The sequence below is a fragment of the Aphelocoma coerulescens genome, chromosome 1 (genome assembly GCF_041296385.1).
Source record: "Aphelocoma coerulescens isolate FSJ_1873_10779 chromosome 1, UR_Acoe_1.0, whole genome shotgun sequence".
NCBI lineage: Eukaryota > Metazoa > Chordata > Aves > Passeriformes > Corvidae > Aphelocoma > Aphelocoma coerulescens.
This window is the reverse complement of record NC_091013.1, coordinates 72,476,086-72,494,087: the sequence shown is the minus strand read 5'-3', so window position 1 is coordinate 72,494,087 and position 18,002 is coordinate 72,476,086. Positions and strand designations below refer to the sequence as shown.

At 40.2% G+C, this 18,002-nt stretch overlaps 1 protein-coding gene across 1 annotated transcript in view; it reads right to left on the bottom strand.

The window, feature by feature from the left end:
* Window positions 1-18,002, bottom strand: part of FLT3 (fms related receptor tyrosine kinase 3) — a 41,977-nt gene that overhangs the window by 13,057 nt on the left and 10,918 nt on the right. The window contains exons 2-10 of the mRNA XM_069030449.1: window positions 17,201-17,325; window positions 15,452-15,654; window positions 14,564-14,679; window positions 12,216-12,333; window positions 9,540-9,676; window positions 8,804-8,943; window positions 8,574-8,727; window positions 4,927-5,092; window positions 867-973 (exon numbers count right to left, since the gene is read on the bottom strand). Coding sequence (XP_068886550.1) covers window positions 867-973; window positions 4,927-5,092; window positions 8,574-8,727; window positions 8,804-8,943; window positions 9,540-9,676; window positions 12,216-12,333; window positions 14,564-14,679; window positions 15,452-15,654; window positions 17,201-17,325 — 1,266 coding nt within the window. The remainder of the gene's footprint in view (window positions 1-866; window positions 974-4,926; window positions 5,093-8,573; window positions 8,728-8,803; window positions 8,944-9,539; window positions 9,677-12,215; window positions 12,334-14,563; window positions 14,680-15,451; window positions 15,655-17,200; window positions 17,326-18,002) is intronic.

The following is an 18,002-nucleotide window of genomic DNA, read 5'->3' as shown; positions in this document are numbered from 1 at the left end:
TTGGACTCTATGATCTTAAAGATCTTTTTCAACCTAATCAGTTTCATGTTTCTGCAAGACAATTTCTGTCAGCACTCGAAGAACCAAAACCCTGTACACCTATGTGGCAATGCTACATCTGCTGAGAGCACGGTCTGCTTTTCTTTTCAAAATAAAAAACTGCATGTCACTGTAAGAGCTGGCTGCAGCTCACAGTCCTCCTCCTTCCTCAGTTTTGTGGATGGCAGTGTGGCAAGGCAAGGGGAGCAGCCACTTCTCTGTATGGGCACAGCCAGACCAAAACAATGGCAGAGCCAGAATTAGAAGTCTTGACTTCTGCTTTTCTGACTTGGACTAAGCAGCTGGCCCTAGGACTGCCCTGGCACTGTGGTTCTGGGTGTCCAACCTATACAAAATGCACACAGATCTCTATATAAATAATATATCACCAATTAAGCCCCCAGACCTGGACCAAGGGAGAGATGCTGCAGTCATGTGGCAGAACTGAGATGTCTGAGAGCATTGGTCAAGACTGTGCATGTGTGTGAATTGTAGGCAGGAGTGTACAGGGCACTGCAGACAAAACCTACAAGTTACATACCAGAGGGTCTCCACACTAACTACATTAACTCAAAAACACCACTAGGAAAAAGATTTTATGTTGAATATGTCATGGAAAGCTAATTCCTAATGGGGATAAGGGTTTCCTCACACTCTATATCTCATGTGCATTTTTGCCTTGTGATCCTCCATTTTTAACAATAAATCTATGTAAATGAAATAGGGAATACCAATGAAAAAGAAAACCAAACATAATAGCTCCATTTATACCAGTGACAAAATCCCAGACTTTGGCAAATCTTCACAGTGATATTTTTCTCACTTACTTCTCACATACAGAGTGAATTTTTTTGTTACAGCTGTATCATCATTTTCAGCATAAAATACATATATCCCGGACTGGTGCTGATGGTTGCAGAACTTCGATGAAATGCTGTGGAACAAAGTCAAAAAAAGGGAAAAGGACAAAATATTGACTTGAAAAGTATTTCAAATGCAGTCAAGACTCATATATAGATTTGAAACAATTCTGCATCTTCTAATGAAGAACACAAAGGTAATTATTTTTGCTTAGAGAATATAAATCCCAGAATCTAACTGTCCAGGTGAGAGGATATTTTTTTCTGCAGTATTGATTCCATTCTGCATTTTTTCTCTCGCAGTTCCTGGAGTGCATGCAGGCTGTCAAGCTGTGATTTTGCTACCAATCCTTTGGAAGACAAGGCATATAACACATCCAGGCACAGATGCAAAGACCAGCAAAGATCAAACTTTCTACTCTCCAAGGAACTTTGAGGGGAGTTTCTAGCTGATGTGAGAAATTGTATTAGAAAACAACAATGACAGGGAGGAACATAAAAGACAAACATCTCCACATGGAAATAACTCACATAAACTCAGGAATGAGATCACCAGCATTCATTGTCAATGAGATCAAACACCAACCATCAAGGTAGTTCTGCAGAAGGAAGACCAGCCTTCTGCTAATGCCTATGGCCTTTGAGCCAGTGGAAGGCAGAAAACCAAGACCCAAACCATGCGGGAGACAGCTTGTGACAATGGAGATGGTGAGGAGGGACGCTAACAAATCTCTGGGCAGAAACTAACAAGAGAGAGCTGCAGAGACTTAAAGATTCATTCATAAATCTTAAAACTATCCTGTTGAGTCTCTGGTTTATGGGACATGGGATGAGGCAAGGAGAAGGGAATACGTCATTTTACAGTGATGATCCTATTTCTGTGCTTTCAACTAGGTTATTGTTGTCAGGACAGTTGTCATCTTTGAATAGCAGATCATGCAGTTCACCAACATTAAAAGAGTAACTCAAGAAAATCTCTCTTAGGTTTAATTGCTGACATTTTGGGAATAGATGTTTTTGCTGACAACTCAATGGTAACCATGTTGTAGGTGCCCAAATCTGTTTTAGTGATAAAGGCAAGCAGCAACATCAGAAAGTTTGAAAAGAGAAGGAAAAAAAAAACCAGACAGCCCATATCAGCAACATGCAAAGTAGGAGAAAGCAGTAATGAGATCAGTCTAGAGAACTAAAATCAGGATATTTCTCCTTAAGCAAGATACATACAAAGGAACTCAGTATCACCTCAAAATCCTAAATCAGGAAACCTGCCCTTGAAGCCACTGGCAATTTTGCCTTTAGGCCACACATTCATATCATTATTGACTTTTGAATGTCTTCATCTGAAATGTTCTTAATGATGTCTCCAAACTCATGGATTTTTTAAAGTCAGGACTCTTTTAAGCTGCCTCAAAATAGATACTGAAGACAGAAGAAAAAAGGACCAAACAAAAAAAAATTAGTTGCTTTCGAAATCCCAGGTTGGAAGGATTATATCCTAATGAAATAATCAGAAAAACAATTTAAAACAGTATCTTTGATATCTGAAAATATAAGGGGATGTGAGCTAACTGTTATAAATTTAACAGAGGACATTGTGTGTATGAAAACTCATTAGCTCTTAGGAGGGAAGTGAAAATCAACAGTGTGCTTAAACAGAGAGCCGACAAAAGCAAATAGAAAATGGAAATTCTGAAGGAATGTCTGAAAATATACTGTAAGTGTAGTGACAGGAGAGATTAATCGCTGGGTTTTGAAATAAAAAGCTAAAGAAAAGGACAGAGTTAATTAATAAAATTTAATATGATCTCTAATCTGAAGGAATAATTTTACAAGAAACTGATAGAAATTTAAAAAATAAAAACAGGAAATGAAAAAGGATATGAAAGGAACAAAGTAGAAGTGCTGGGAGTCAGGATTACACAGACGTTTACTAGAACATGCAAAGTGAGACTCACAATATGTTTAGATATGTGATGACCTCTTTTGTGTTGCTTTGAGAACCTTTCTGCTTTAAAATCACCTTGAAATCTGCAGTGCTACATCTTGCAGGCAGAATCTCCTGACCTCCCTACCCCTTGCTGCTTCTAGGCACTTCAAACTGAATGAAATATGTACCCCTACTCTTTTTCCTCAGGTGAGACATGTCTATCCAATGCTTGTATTCAACCAAAATTGGATAGTTGTGGGGGATGTTTGTACAAAGGAATGTACTTGTCAGATGGAATAATCAGCAAATATAAGGGTTTTCCTCTCTATTTTATTTTTCCATAAAATAAAGAGGATGAAAATAAATAGGATGACAAATAAATGCAAAGAGTAACTACCCAAAACAAACATTAGAAAAATCCTATTTCTCCAACAGCACAGTCAGACTAATGGCCGAGTCACCAGTTTGAAGCCGCCGCCGCGCCACGCCCCAGCAATGCTTGGTGGCTGTGGCCACGGCCACGGCCGAGCCAGGCCGGACACACGGCTCCAGGGACACAAGCCGGCCTTTCCCCCATCCGGCAGGTGGTGATCAGCACTCAGCAACTGCTGCTTCTGCGCTGTGACGGCTCTGAAGTGACTCATAAATCCCAGGCCAGCCCTTGCACCTTACTGACTAATGACAGCTGCCTAATCTGTTTCAAGAGTTCTCAATATTATTATTATTGTTGGCACAGTCTGCAGCACTTAATTCTTATCTGGATTGAATTTACACCAACTGTCAATCATCCAAGCAAAACTGAGCAGTGCTGCTACAAGCAAAGCAAATCAACTCTGTGTTATCAGCTGGAGGGAGGTACCTATTGGACAAGGATGAGCACATGCTCATGGCTGTCCCCTGAGACCTCATTTCCAAAATCAGTCTTGTCACAAAGCACAGTTCTGCCAAGCCCATGTTAGGCATTGCAGATTAGTCACCACCACCCAGCCAGTGCTATCAAAGTTTGCTGAGAGCCCTCACTTTATCAGCAGGGACAGAGTTCCTGTGGCCATTGCCAGGAGATGACAATTTGCTAACCTGAACTGAGCTGTCTCTGAACTTCACTGAGGTCTGACTCCAGTACACCATCTGATGCAGATGAAAAGGCCAGTCTACTGCAAAGATAACTTGACAAGCTCATGGATAAAATCAAAGGTACCAATGGAAAGAAATCATAAAGAAGTGTAATAAAAGATTTGACACAGCTTTATGCAGGTGATAACAGAGGTTTTAAGAATATGAGAAGAAATCAGAGCAGCTGCATTAGCTCCTGCCTATGATCTGCTCACTTGTAATGTAAAAACTCGAAAAGAGCAGCTTGGCTTTACTTCCACTGAGGTGAGTAAGAGCTGTTACCTTCAAAGCCATGGGACTACCCTGAAAGAAACCCTGAAGGAAATTAGATAATGTTATCAAGAAACTAGAAAGCCTAGGGAATGGAGAAAACATTAGCCTTAAACAGGATTCATGCCAGAAGTCCATTGTAGGAAATAACAGAAAAGGTAGATAATTAACAGGTTTATTGAAAACATGTTTTGCTGCAGCAGTGGAAGAATCCATGACCTGGGGAACGAGCAGAACGGCATGTTTCTGTGACACAGGCACAGCCCAGCAGACCTAGCAGAGGCCTGGGAACCACAGGGCCCTGGACCTGGTTTGAGCTGTTTGAAACACACTGGGAACATCATCAACAACAGGATGACAAAATGGGAACATGCAGAACTTGTGATCCAGTGTGAAAACTGCAACAGATCTGTGACTCAGAAATTATGTTAGAGAGAAAGGGAATGGCAAAATGCATATAAACTAAAGGTTGCTAGATGTATAACTTACCAAAGGGTTTATTATATACAGAGAATAAAGTAATTCCACAAGTTATCTGTGTGAACTGTTGATGAAAGCCAAAATTATTTTTAAGAGCCCTTTGTTAACCCAGTCTCACCATGTGGCCCATCCATATTTTCAAAACAAAAAGAGAGTACAAAACATGGAGAGTAAACCCTCCAAATGAGATATAAAGAGGAAACATTACTATATTAAATTATTACAAAATATTCATACCTGTGTCCATCCTCACTGTAACTTTGTTTACATGGATATGTTTTTTGGGAAAATAGCCACATGCATCTAACTGGAGGATATGCTGTAAAGTTAACTTCAAAGCAAAACTCTTCCTCACCAATTTCAAAATTTTCTTTAGAGTCAGTTATATTTATAAATCCCTTTTCTGGAGGAAAAAATAAAAGAAAAGACATGTTAGAAAGGCTGGACTGCTTAATGAAGGCATTTTGACATCTGTATGTTTTTCATTTCAGTTATCACAAGCAAAAACCATGTTATATCAGAAAAGGTATCCTATTAATCAGAGTAAGATAATGCTTCAAAATAATATTGAAATATTGTCACTGTGCTCAGTTGCAGACAAATTAATTGAGCCAGAAGAAGTTGCATATTTGGTCAGAGCAGAGCACTTCCAAAATGGCCTGACATTTCACTTCAATCTGCTCTACAGAGTCACAGGGCCAATAACGTCATTATTTATTTGGTTTGGTTTGGGTGGGTATTCCAGGTGATAACGGCTGCAATTCCTGGCTTTCCTTCTACAGGAGCAAAACCACGTGGCACAACCATCATAATCAGATAGTGACAGTAGTTCTTTCTCCTTTCCTGAAACAAGCTGAAGATTTTGCAATGATTCCTGTAGCTGCTTCTTTATTTCTCCATTTAAATTTAGAAGTATTTCATGCAAGATGACAGTAACATAGAAAAATGTTTTGAAGAGGTCCATGAACCGTGTGTTGCTGGTATTTGCCCTCCTGGGGTGGGATTTGTTTCACCAAGTGGAGATGTCCAAAGTTCTGTGATGCACCTGAGCTGCTTGTTTGGATCTCTGATAAACTCAGTGGAATGAAACAGGCATATTGAGGTGAATCCCATCCTAAAGCAGAAGATAACAACGATGTACTGAACTGCTTCTGGAACTACTGTTTGTTGGCACTGACTGAGGAAAGAACCAAAGTCGTTGCTGGGGCTAGATGTCTCATGACTTGGAATGAATCCTACCCAAAGAGACTGAACAGCAAACCTGTGTGGGGGAAGGTTGTCCTAAAGATACCAGTAGTTCTAGGATCAACTCTGTAAAGATCACAGAACCATATACATTGTAAGAGATATGTAGTCAAACTCCTGCCCAGAGCAGGTCCAGCTAGATGAGGTTGCTCAGAGCCATGTCCACTTTGGTTTGGGTATCTCCAAGGACTGTACAACCTCTGGAAAACTTGTGGTGGTGTTTAATCAGCCACATGGTGAAAAACTGCACCATAAAAATATTGCTGGACCTGTTTTTTCCTTTCGAGTGTTTTTCTTATGATTGTGACCCTATATTCTGCTTGGCATATTTTATCTCTGTCTTAGCCTACTTACTACCTGGAAACTCCCATAAAAACCACAAACATTTCAGTATTTAAAACAAGAAACCATTGCTTTCATGACTGCTCTCCTATTTTTTGATATTAAAGGCTTATTGATTTTATACATGGAGCCTTCATCTTTTGGTCCTCATCCTTCCAGGCAGAATATCATCTCTGAGTTTATTGTTAACAACACAACCAACTAAGAGTAAAGGCTTTCTCCAGGAAAAGGATAAGGACCCTGGAGCAGTGTATGCCATTTCTCTGGAAAACATCTCAGAAAAAATAGTAGTTTCATTATTGGAGAAGAAAGAAGATGGCACATTATTGCTTGCTTTATAAATTTTTGGCAGACTTAAGTATATTTTTGACTATTTACACTTAGCAATGACACAGAGGTGAGATGAAATTCTCTAGACCGAACAACCCTCCGTGTTTCTCATATTTCTTTATTTGTTGCTTTAAATATAATGTGCTGCAAAATAACTTACACATTCCTTAAGTATGATTGTATAGTGCTAAAAATTCTTTATTTGACCCAGGTAGAAACTGAACATAAGACCTGCTAAAACAAAGAGCCTTGCAGCTGCAGTTGTTGGCATGATCTCTCCTGTGCTTTGAAGTAGCCTAACCACTCTTCCTGACGTGAACAGTCACAAAAAATGGGATAAATTTATGAAGTATCAATTAGCAAAGAGCAAACCAAAGCTGCCTAGCTGCAAAACATTTTTAGAGATTCAAAGACCTCTCATCCATGTAGCTATGCTAGCCAGGCTCCTGAAGCAATGCTGTGTGTGCCAACCGAGACAGTTTTATCTTGGTTAAGTTACACCATGATGATTCCCAGTGAAGCTATAGGTGTTGACTCATGCACAGTTGTGGTTTAAAGGTGGCACACTGATTGGCTCATAAGCTGCTACCCTAAGACATGGGCAACTGAGTGAAATCTGTATCTGTATCACTGCTGAAATGGAACCTGCGTTGTTAGCATAAATTCACACCCACAGTGATTGTCATTAACACATTAGGCTAAAGGCTGCGATGGATCAGAAGCACAGGATATTCTTGTAGAACCTTTGAGAGAGAAGCACAGCTGTTATCTTGGTATGACAACATCACCCACTTTAATCCACCGTGTAAGTAAACAAACAGATTTTTTCATCAGCAAAGACAATGAACACTTAGAAGTTTTGTTGGCATCAGGGGTATTAAGGAGGGCACAAACAATTATTACAGGTTGGTGTATTGCAGTGAAAAAATACCCTGCTCAGAAACACAGCCTTCCAGGGACAGTGACTCAAATATTCTCTCTGATTGTCACCCATGCTCGCACCTGATAGTTTATAGATCCAAGAAGACACTATTTCTGACCTATGCACCTCTACTGATAAAAAAGAGGATCTTGCCTTACTGCTACAGTACACCCTCACCCCTGTGTTCCTGTTCACTAAGAAGATGTGTGCAGAAAAAATGCGCAGGTATCATACTCAGTTATTGTAAATGATGAGAGAACTTCCTGCTCAGTGGTAGGCAGAAGCTGAAAAGAGGATATCGCACTGGGAAAGTAATTTCTGAAGAGACTGGGGTAAGTATTCTCACTTCCTACCATTCCTAGCCTAGATATTGTAACTCTGAGAGCAACTAAATCTAAGGTCAAACGTGGTGACTGCTTCAGAGAGCCTTGTTTTCAGGGCTAGAGGCTCCAACTCCAGGCACACCAGTCATTAGATTACACCCAGTACCTACTCCAGCAGAGTGGTACTAGCTACAGCTTTCCTTTTTATGCCTTATTTCCAGACTTTGGCCTGTTTATATATTATTTTCATCTGAGACACAAAGTTTGCAGTTGAAGCTGCTCTCAACTAAATTCAACACCACTGGCTTTTAAATCACCATGTTGCTTAAGTAGAATGAGATTTCCTTTTTAAAATTTTGGCTCTGTGGCACACTGGCTGAGAGTCACCAACAGTGATTTGAGATGAATCCCAGCCTGTGTTTCTAGGAGATTCCATTGAAACAATCATATAGACTACATCTCTAAACTTCTAAAAGCACTGTCTTTTAAAGGGAATTATTGGAAAAGCAATATAAAGAAAAGGTTGATTGTATTCAGGTACCAGAATGACTCAGTTCAGATTAATCTCTTGGCTCTCCTGGACTGCCTGTAAGTGCAAACAGACCTTTCCTTTAGCAAGGGAACTATAAACATACACTGCATATCTGCAAGTAAAGAACTGACATATGGAAAACAAAGCAAAACAACAGAGACACAAAATTAACACCAGGGGTTGGAATTACCTAAAACTGTGATCAAAGCAGTTTGATCTGGATGAGCAGTAGAAGAACAGGTATAATGTCCACTGTCATTTCTTCCTGCTGCTGAAGCAAACACATACTGGATGCGAATTGCTGAGAAGTTTGTTTGATATTCCAATCCTTCAAAGTAGCGATCCTGGTTTTCAACAGAGATTCACATTTAATCAGTAGATAGTGCCCAACCTATTTTAAAATATGCCCTGTCTTTTTACCTGCTCAACTTCTCTGTTTTCAAAAGATAGTTGTATTCTGAATTTGTAATTATGGTGGACAGCTCTGCATCTAATCAGCAATGGTTCCCCGACCTTAAGTAGTAGTTCAGGTAAAGGTGCTGCTTGTTTTACATTTAAATCTACAAAATCAAAACAGAGACATTGAAACAACTGTCACTTTGCCTGGAAAAATGCTCAGTTAGATCAACATTTTTTCTGCTAATGTGGTATAGATATTCACTTTTACATTGTAATGATAATTACCATAATTGTGAAATTAGTAACCTTCAGAGATTTAGATGTCTCAAAACAAATTTCGTCATGATTCACAATACACCTCTAGGGCAGAATGCAGCACAGAGCTTAGCTCAGGTTGGGTTTACTTAAAAAAACAGGCAAACAAACTGGAGTGCACATATTAATTAACAATTATATATAGATATATATGTTTGAGAACACTTTGAAGAGCTTTTCCACACACACGGTCCTAAAAGGATGAACAAAAAGTCAATACATGTATAGCAAATGTAGAAAGGCAAGAAGCTTTTTACAGAGACGAGAGAGAGCTACTGGAATTAGGTTTTAAATGTGACAAAGCAATCATATTCACTGTTAGCTTTATTCCAGTGATTACAGACAAACAGCTTAGACTAGAAATCATGCTCAGATGGTTAGTGCGACTAACTTCAGCTGCAGGATTGAGCTCACATGCAAGTAAACCTTAGAGGGAAGTTACCTATTGTGAAAAGGTTGGTGCATTCTCTGCCCAGGACATTAACTGCACAGCACCATATGTAAGTTTGAAATAATTCATGTTGCACCATCTGTATGCCATCTATTTCTCCAGTTTCTTCATGCCTTTTATAAGGGCAACTGCAATTACAAGCGTAATTATTCATTGACTCATTTGGTTAACCTCAAGCAAATAAATCTGATAAAAGTCCAAGCCATGAGAATATGCAAACAATAGTGGGAAAACTGGATCTTACATATTGAATAAAAAGGAACTAGGAAAGGTAAAGATAAGAAAATAAAAATGTCACAGCCTAGGCAGAAATGGGGGCTGAAATGACCTGAATATGCCCAAACTGGTTCTTAGACAGGTAATGACGTGATTAAAATTCAGACAAGAGGGAAATCACAGAGGCTGAGCTTTCACACCACATCTCTGATTTCCTGGCAGTGGGAGGTGCTGCAAATCCAATGGCCATTGTGAGATCCAGACCCTGAACGGCCATGCTGCAGAGAAAGGCATTATTGCCCCTGTTAATAGAATAAACCTTATATATTAATAGAATAGGAAAAATTATTTAGGTCACAAAATCATGATCCCTTGTCTTCTCAGCTCTAATAATACTCCAGGTGAAGCTCCCAGTGACCGGAAAAAGGGAAATATTTCATCATTTTAAAAAAGGGTAGAAAGGAAGACCTTGGGAACTGCCAACCTGTCAGTCTCACCTCTGTGCCTGGGAAGGTCACAGAACAGGGCCTGCTAGAAGTTCTGCTAAGGCACAGGGAGGTGATTTGAAACAGTCAGCATGGCTTTGCCAAGGGCAATCCTGCCTGATCTGCCTTGTGGTCTTCTATGACAGAGTGACATATCACTGGACAAGGGAATGGCATCAGATGCTATCTGTCTGGATTTCTGTAAAGCTTTGACATGCTCCCCTCCCAATATCCTTCTCTCTAAATTGGAGACACAGATTTGATGGGTACACTGTTTGGTGAATGAGACTTTGGTTGGATGGTCACATTCAGAGAGTAGCGGTCAACGTCTTGGTGTCCAGTGGGCCCTCAGTGACAAGAGGTGTCCCTCAGGGCTCTGTACTGGGACCAGTACTAATATCTTCATCAGTGACATAGATGGTGGGATCAGGTGTACTCTTAGCAAGTTTAGAGATGACACCAAGCTGCGTGATACATTTGGCACATGTGAGGGATGGGACAACATCCAGGGGGACCTGGAAAATCTCAAGAGGTGGGCCCATGGGAACATCATGAAGTTCAACAAAGCCAAGCACAAGGTGCTGCACCTGGGTCAGTGCAATCCCTGGTATCCCTCCGGGCTGGGGGTGAACGGACCTTGGGCAGCCCTGCTGAATAGGACTTGGGAGAACTGGTGGATGAAAAGTTGGGCATGATTCAGCCATGTGCACTTGCAGCCCAAAAAAAGATCATAATCTGAGCTGCATCAACAGAAGTGTGGCCAGCAGGTGAAGGGAGGTGATTGTGCCCCCCTAACTCCACTCTCATGAGACCCCACCTAGAGGATTGCACCCAGTTCTGTGGCCTTCAGCATAAGAAAGATGTGGACACATTGCATAGAGCCCAGAGGAGGCCACAAAGAAGTCTGGAGGGCTGGAGCACCACTCCTACAGAGACAGTCTGAGAGAGTTGGGATTGGTCAGCCTGGAGAAGTGAAGGCTCTGGGAAGACCTTACAGCTGCCTTCCAGTAATTAAAGAAGGTTTATCAGTGACATCAGGAAAACTTTTTAGCAGGGCCTGCTAAAATAGGACAAGAGGTAATGGTTTTTAACTTAAAGAGGGTGGATCTAGACTAGACACAAGGAATAGTTTTTTTATTATGAGGATGATGAAGCACTGACACGGGTTGCTAGATAGGTGGCAAGTGCCCCATGCTTGGAAACATGCAAGGTCATTTTGGTCAAGGCTCTGAGGAACCTGATCTCCTTGAAGATGTACCTGCATATTGCAGTGCACTTGGACTTAAAAGATGAGCTTTAAAGGTCCTTTCCAATCCAAAGTATTCTACGATTGTAAGATTAAAATTTAAAAATAATGGGAAAAACTAGAGGGAAACAAGATGCCTTTGATTTGCTCTTGTGACATCAAAATATGAATCGGGAATAACATTCCTAAAGCCAAGAGCTGAAAGTTTCCAAAAGAGCACAACAGTCAAAATTTCTAAGAAAAATATGTTGCAGCACTCCAAAAAGTGGATCTCATGGACATAAATATTCAACCAGCATGTGTGCCAAGCAGCAGAGCCCATCTCCAAAAATTCTGAATCAAAATCTCTTCAGTTATCTCCCCAGCTCAGTAGGCACAGTATGCAGTGTAGAATCATAGAATCATTAAGTTTGGAGAAGACCTCTAAGATAATTGAGTCCCACCATCAACCTAACTCTGCCATGTTCGCCACTAAACCATGTCTCCAAGTACCACGCTACACGCTTTTTGAACACTTCCAGGGATGGTGACTCAATTGCTTCCTTGGGCAGCCTGTTCCAGGGCTTAGCAACCCTTTCAGTGAAGAAATTTTTCCTAATATACAATCTAAATCTCCTCCAGCACATCTTGAGGTAATTTCTTCTCACCCTGTCTCTTTTTCTTCAGAAGATGGCAAATTTTCAGTCTAGAGATTCAACATGTATATAAACACACACATACCTCTTTTCAGGTGTTTTGCAGAATATCCATTCCACAGAGGGCTGGGGGTAGCTCTCAGATATGCACTCAATAGAATCTGATTTTTCCCTTTTCCTGAAGTAGGGTTTAGCTGGTTTTTCTGTAAAAATCATGCAAATGTTTAAGAAAGCTGAAATAATTTTGAAACAGTGTTTTGCTCATTTCGTAGTACATAAAGTTACAGAGCTGTGATTTGTTTCAGGAGTTTCAACACCGAGGGAACAGAAAATGATTCCGCCCTAGGCATATTGTGGGTTGGTCTCATGAGCTTTTCAGCCTTGATTGCTAAATGCACAGCTTGCCTGTACCAAAGCCCTGCCTCTATACACTGGAGGATAATCCTGAGACTGATACTGAAAGGTAATTTGCTGTGCTTGCTATTCATTTCACTGGGCAGGAGCACCTGTGATTTTGAAATCACATCCTAAGCCCATCCTTTGGTGGAGTGTCTGTTGAGACTACAAAGTCTGCACACCAAATGGGGTTTGCTCAGTCAGATCAGATACATGGTAGAGACACAAGGGGTGATAATGACTTCCGATAACCATCAAACTTCTCTACCCTGCATCTGTGACCCAGAGGGAAATGATTCCTAGACAATTCCCAGCACCCTGAACCTGTCAGGCACAGAACTGGGCTAGGAACAAAAAATTTAATGTATTAAAACTATTAAAGATTTGACTCAAAATGAAAAGCACCGAGTCCAGTTTTAAGTAATCTTTCAATGAAATTGCAGCTTCCACGTGGAAAAGTGACATCTTCCTCAGTCATACTTCCATTGCGGGCAAGGTGAGGTGCTAAGGTGAAAGTAATACTCATGGCTTTGTAATTTCTTTCCTCATTTATCTCTTATAAGATGGGCCTAAGAAGTTGTTTTTACCTACAGAGATTCAGATCCCAGTTGAAGGATTCACATCTAGCCTGAAGGGTTTTATGAGAGATGTAATTATGACACTAGATTCACAGGAGCAAAAAGAAAGCAATCCAAGCAGTTGATATGGAAAAGACCTTTACCGACATTGTTTCAAACTATTCTTGCTTGCACATGTAATAACATTTTTTACCTCTAAAGGCTAATTGATACAGAAATGACAATTCTTAATGAAAGGTTTAATACCTTGTTCCCTCAATGAAGCTGTTAAAATTATAATTGAGGCATGCAGTAAGCTTTCAAATAAAACAAGGAGAGATTGGAGGTGACTTTTCTGACACCAGAGAGAGAAAAAGAAGTTAAACAGAATAAATACTTTAAAAACAAATAAAGAGGGAAAAACAAATGTTGATTAGTCACAGTTTATTAAAATCAAGGCAAGTAATAATGCTTGCTAGACCTGTATCTTGAAGGGTTTGCTAGTCTTTTAGCTGTTTGGATCGACGTTTTGCCTTCTGTTCTTTGAAATTTCTTTTTGCAGTTTTAAATTTTATCTTTAAATTTGTCCCTTTCCAGACAAAATAATATAGTCTTTCTATTCTGTTAAAAAATCATGTCACCATGTGTCTTTTTGGGGTTTTTTGAGATGTTTTTGGACACCCCTAGTTAGAAACAGAAGCTTGCACTTTGTTGCAGCTCTTGCCTCTGCATCAGAGATGTCTCTAGTGTGAACCTTGAGAAAACTATCAAATCCGCTCCCACTGGGAGCCTTTCAAAAAGCTGCACCTTGCAGGTGCTCTGCCATGAGCATTTAACAGCAGCTAAAACCTCAGCTTCTCGGGCACGCTTGTGTTGAGCAGCTGCAGAAGTGATGGGTTTTCCTTTAAAAGACAATGAACAAGTAAAAGCTGGCACTGAGAAGAAGGACCTTTTCTTTCCCATTTCTTCAGTGTGCCTCCTGCCACCCACATAATCGTAAAAGCTGTGAGAGAAGTGAGAGAAGCAGGCATAGGTGGAAAAGCGGCAGTGGGTCAAAGGGTGACCAGAATATAAAAGGGACATCTTGGTCTGGTCCAGGTTACAACCCAGCTAGCAACACCAAGAATAACCAGGTTAAAATGAAAGCAAACAAATCTAGCCCACGAGCCTTGAAAGCACAAAAAAAGCCACCCTCAATCTGTCCCTTTTGACACAGAGGGGAAATTCTCACAGGGCAGAAGAGAGCTTCTGCACATTTACATCTTTATTTGTTCATTTGCATGGTTTATTGACTAGAGAAAGCCGACTCTCACACAGTTTGTGGTTCTGACTTCAGTCTCCAAAGACAGCTCCAAGTGCTACGCTAATCTAGGAAGATGCTTGAAGTGCAGCACATGAAAGCTTCATTGCTGTGACTGAACTTGAGCCTCTGCCCTTGAATCTAATGATGGAATGACCCCTTTCATGTGGATATACTTACTTCGGATGAGAACAGGCACAACTACTGTGTAATTGCCAGTTTTACTTGTCACCAAGAGGGTGTATTTTCCAGCTTGTCCTTCATGTATTTGGGAAAGAGCCAAAGATGTAATATATCTATAAAACAGAAAGTAAAGTAGTATTTTTCATGCTAATATGAAGAACCTAATATGCAGCACACACAATTAAATGTTAGCTCTTTAGTGCTTACAAAATCCCTTCAAAGACACTGGTATTCATGATTTACAGAGTGCTCTTCAGCCTGAAATGCTTTCATCATGTGTCTTCCTACACAAGCAGCGCATAGGAACTTACAGCCACAGTACCACATGCTTAATGCTGAGCGTTGGAAGGATGGCCTTCCTGAGCTTAAGGCAGTTCAGGAGCTCCACAGCCAAATGCTTTACCTACAGTCTCATTCTACAAGCTTTGCATGAGGAGGCAATTATCCAGTCTCAGGTTCCTGTCCAGGTTTGGCTGTGAGAGTTAGAATGCTGTTGCTGTTGTTCTTGATCCTAAAAGTCACATAATTCTTCATGCCTCTGTTTCTTTGACTATAAAGTCACAATTTTTCCTCATGTGAGCATGGCAAAGTTCAAATTCATCAATGTCAGAGAGCTCCTGGAGACCCCCATGCATGATGCTATACAAATTAAAAGAACAAACTTCTTTTAAAATGTTCTTGGTTTTAAGATTCAGATGTGTACATTGATCTAAATGACAATCGGTAAGGTGCTGCTGGGTGACAAGAGTTAAGGATTAGGAGATTGAAAAAGATAATGCATAACATGAAATCAAACACAGGCACAGTCACAGAAAACATTCAATTTGCATTCTAAAAGAAAAGATCTCTTAAAGGATCTTTGATCCAGTACATCCCTTAACTTACCTATTCTCTGCATCAAAAGAAAGTTTACAAGCTTTGCTCCTTTTAAAGAACCAAAAACATGAAATGATATTTGAAATGCTCATTGTTATTCTTAATTCAATATCTTCAAATACGTTGGCTTCCACATTTTTAGTTGTTTGGTAGATGTTCTCTGTTCCTTGAGAATTCAAGTAACACCCAAGATCTTCCAAAATATTAGAAACCTGCAATGCAGTAGGACAGACTGTTAGGTATTTATTAGCAATTAACTCTGTTTGTGGTTTTTTGCGTTCAAATATTTTTAAAGGATGCTCTTGTTTTCATTTCTACCATCAAACTTATTAATAAATATGTTGAATTCTACTACATGAGGAAACTCCATAGGGTTCCTGTTGAATTAGTTACTTCTGTTCTCTAGACAGACACCACAGAACAATCATAGCTGGAGCCGTGATAACTTCAGTTAGTGATACAGGTTATTCTTTACACTTGATTTTGTTTCCTTTTGCTTAGAACCATAGGGAGACACAGAACTACAATAAAGACTATAATAGAGACAGAACTATTCTGTCTGCAACTTGGATGCAAAGGCAGGGTCAGAATCTTGGGTTTATTTTAGCATCTCACTGCTTGTCACTGCATCATCTGGCTAGACTGCTCCTCAGCTCCTTGGAGGCTATACTAGGTAAAGAACATTCAGGCTGGATGCTGTCATAGTTTTCATTTCCTCACCCCTGTGTACAGCTAAAGGAGAATTGCAAACAGAAAGAGAATCTTCCACAGTCATTCTGAAAGCCACCAACGGATTAATGGGTCTCTAAGATTAGCTGCAGCAAAAGGTGGCACGTAAGTAGCTCCTTCTGAAGAGGAACCCTAAATGTCTCTAGTGCTTTGTTGGGTGAATTTTATCCAGTGTAAATTTATGAAAGGACAGAGTTGATTGCATCCCCATTTTGCTTGGCTGGTTGGTTCTTCTCATGCCTTGCTCCTTTTTCCTTTCTTTTGACCTGAGAAGTACCTAGAAATAGCAGCCATATTTTGCCTTGTCAGATACATATCCTTGTCAGATACAAGGACAGCACAGCTTTGGCTGCTACACCTTCATTTGTTATTTGAATTATTGATTTATTTGTTCAGGAATTAAAAAGATTTCATAAGATTTCCTTGAAACAAGAATCCTCAGGAAATATTTTAACCACAAGTCTCAGCTGATTTATAATTCAGTTACACGTCACCTCCACCTGGCTTTCTGCCATTTTGAGTCAGAAGAGAAGAAAATAAAATTGTATGTGATTCATTGTCCAGCTTTGGTGTCTAAGTCAAGGTTTGGACCTGGCAGAGGTTTATGGGCTTTGGTGGTAGGAATAGAGGGCAGTGCAGCTTCCCTGTCAGTCCCAGCAGCTATGGCACACACACACCATGGCCTTGGAAATCTCCTCTTAAGGGCACTTACTTTCATATATATTTTTACACTGATACATTGCCAGCAATATCCAGCAATATTCAGGCATGCTGGTAAAAGACAGTATCAAGGTGTCAATTAAAAAGCCAGTTTTAGAGAAAACTGGTACTTAACTATTCACAGTTTCAAAGTATGAATTATGAGATATTTATCCCTCTAACCTTCTGTAGCCATATTTGGCATAACCCTGGTTATTTTGACTGTTATGTCCTCACATTCTAAAGGTTTAGGGTGTTGTAAGTTCCTGGGAAGGTATTTCTGGAATGGACAGGAACATTTTACAAGCAACTCATTCTCTGTTATATCACCTTAGGAGATACTGATGTCTCTGGTGCTTCTGAACCTTCATCCTTCTGGCTGATAAACCCACACGTGATCTCAGATGTATTTTGAGTCATTGTAGAAGTGAAAGCAACTGCTGTCATAACAAAAACTGCAAAACAGAAATAGAAAACATATGCAGTAAAGTCTAGATCTCCACTCAGGGATAATAATTTTAGTTAAAATACAATAAAACTGTAGAAAGATTACATCTTAAAAAACCCCCCACACTAAATATGCAGATACACCACAAAAATTTGCTAACTCTTCTGTGTATTGAAGCTGAGTGGAAGCTCTATTTGGAGAACCTTTCAAAAGCATAGGTGATGCCTTGAAAGGCCACCTAAAAGTTAAAGTTAAAACCTAAGGCATCACAGGCACATCACGATTTACAAGTATGTCTCATAGTGCTGCAGAAAATGTCTAAAACCAAAAGCCTCCATGTGCTTTAGAGTCTCCTTTAGAAACCATATTACCAAACACAGACTCTCTTTTGCACTTCCCTTCTGCATCCTTGTGTTGGAAAGGGCCCTGCAGCACCAAACCCTGCAGCACAGGTCAGTGTTTGCCCACTGTGAGGTGGAGGATGGTCATACACAATGCCTCCCACAGAAGGCAAGGACAAGGAATGGGAGAATGAAGAACTGCCTGCTGTAGATCAGGTTTGAAAACTTCTAAGGAACCTGAAGGTGAACGGGTCCATGGGACCTGATGAGATGCATCTGGGAATCCTGAGAGAGCTAGCAGAGGAAGTGGCTAAGCCCCTTCCATCATATTGGAGAAGCTGTG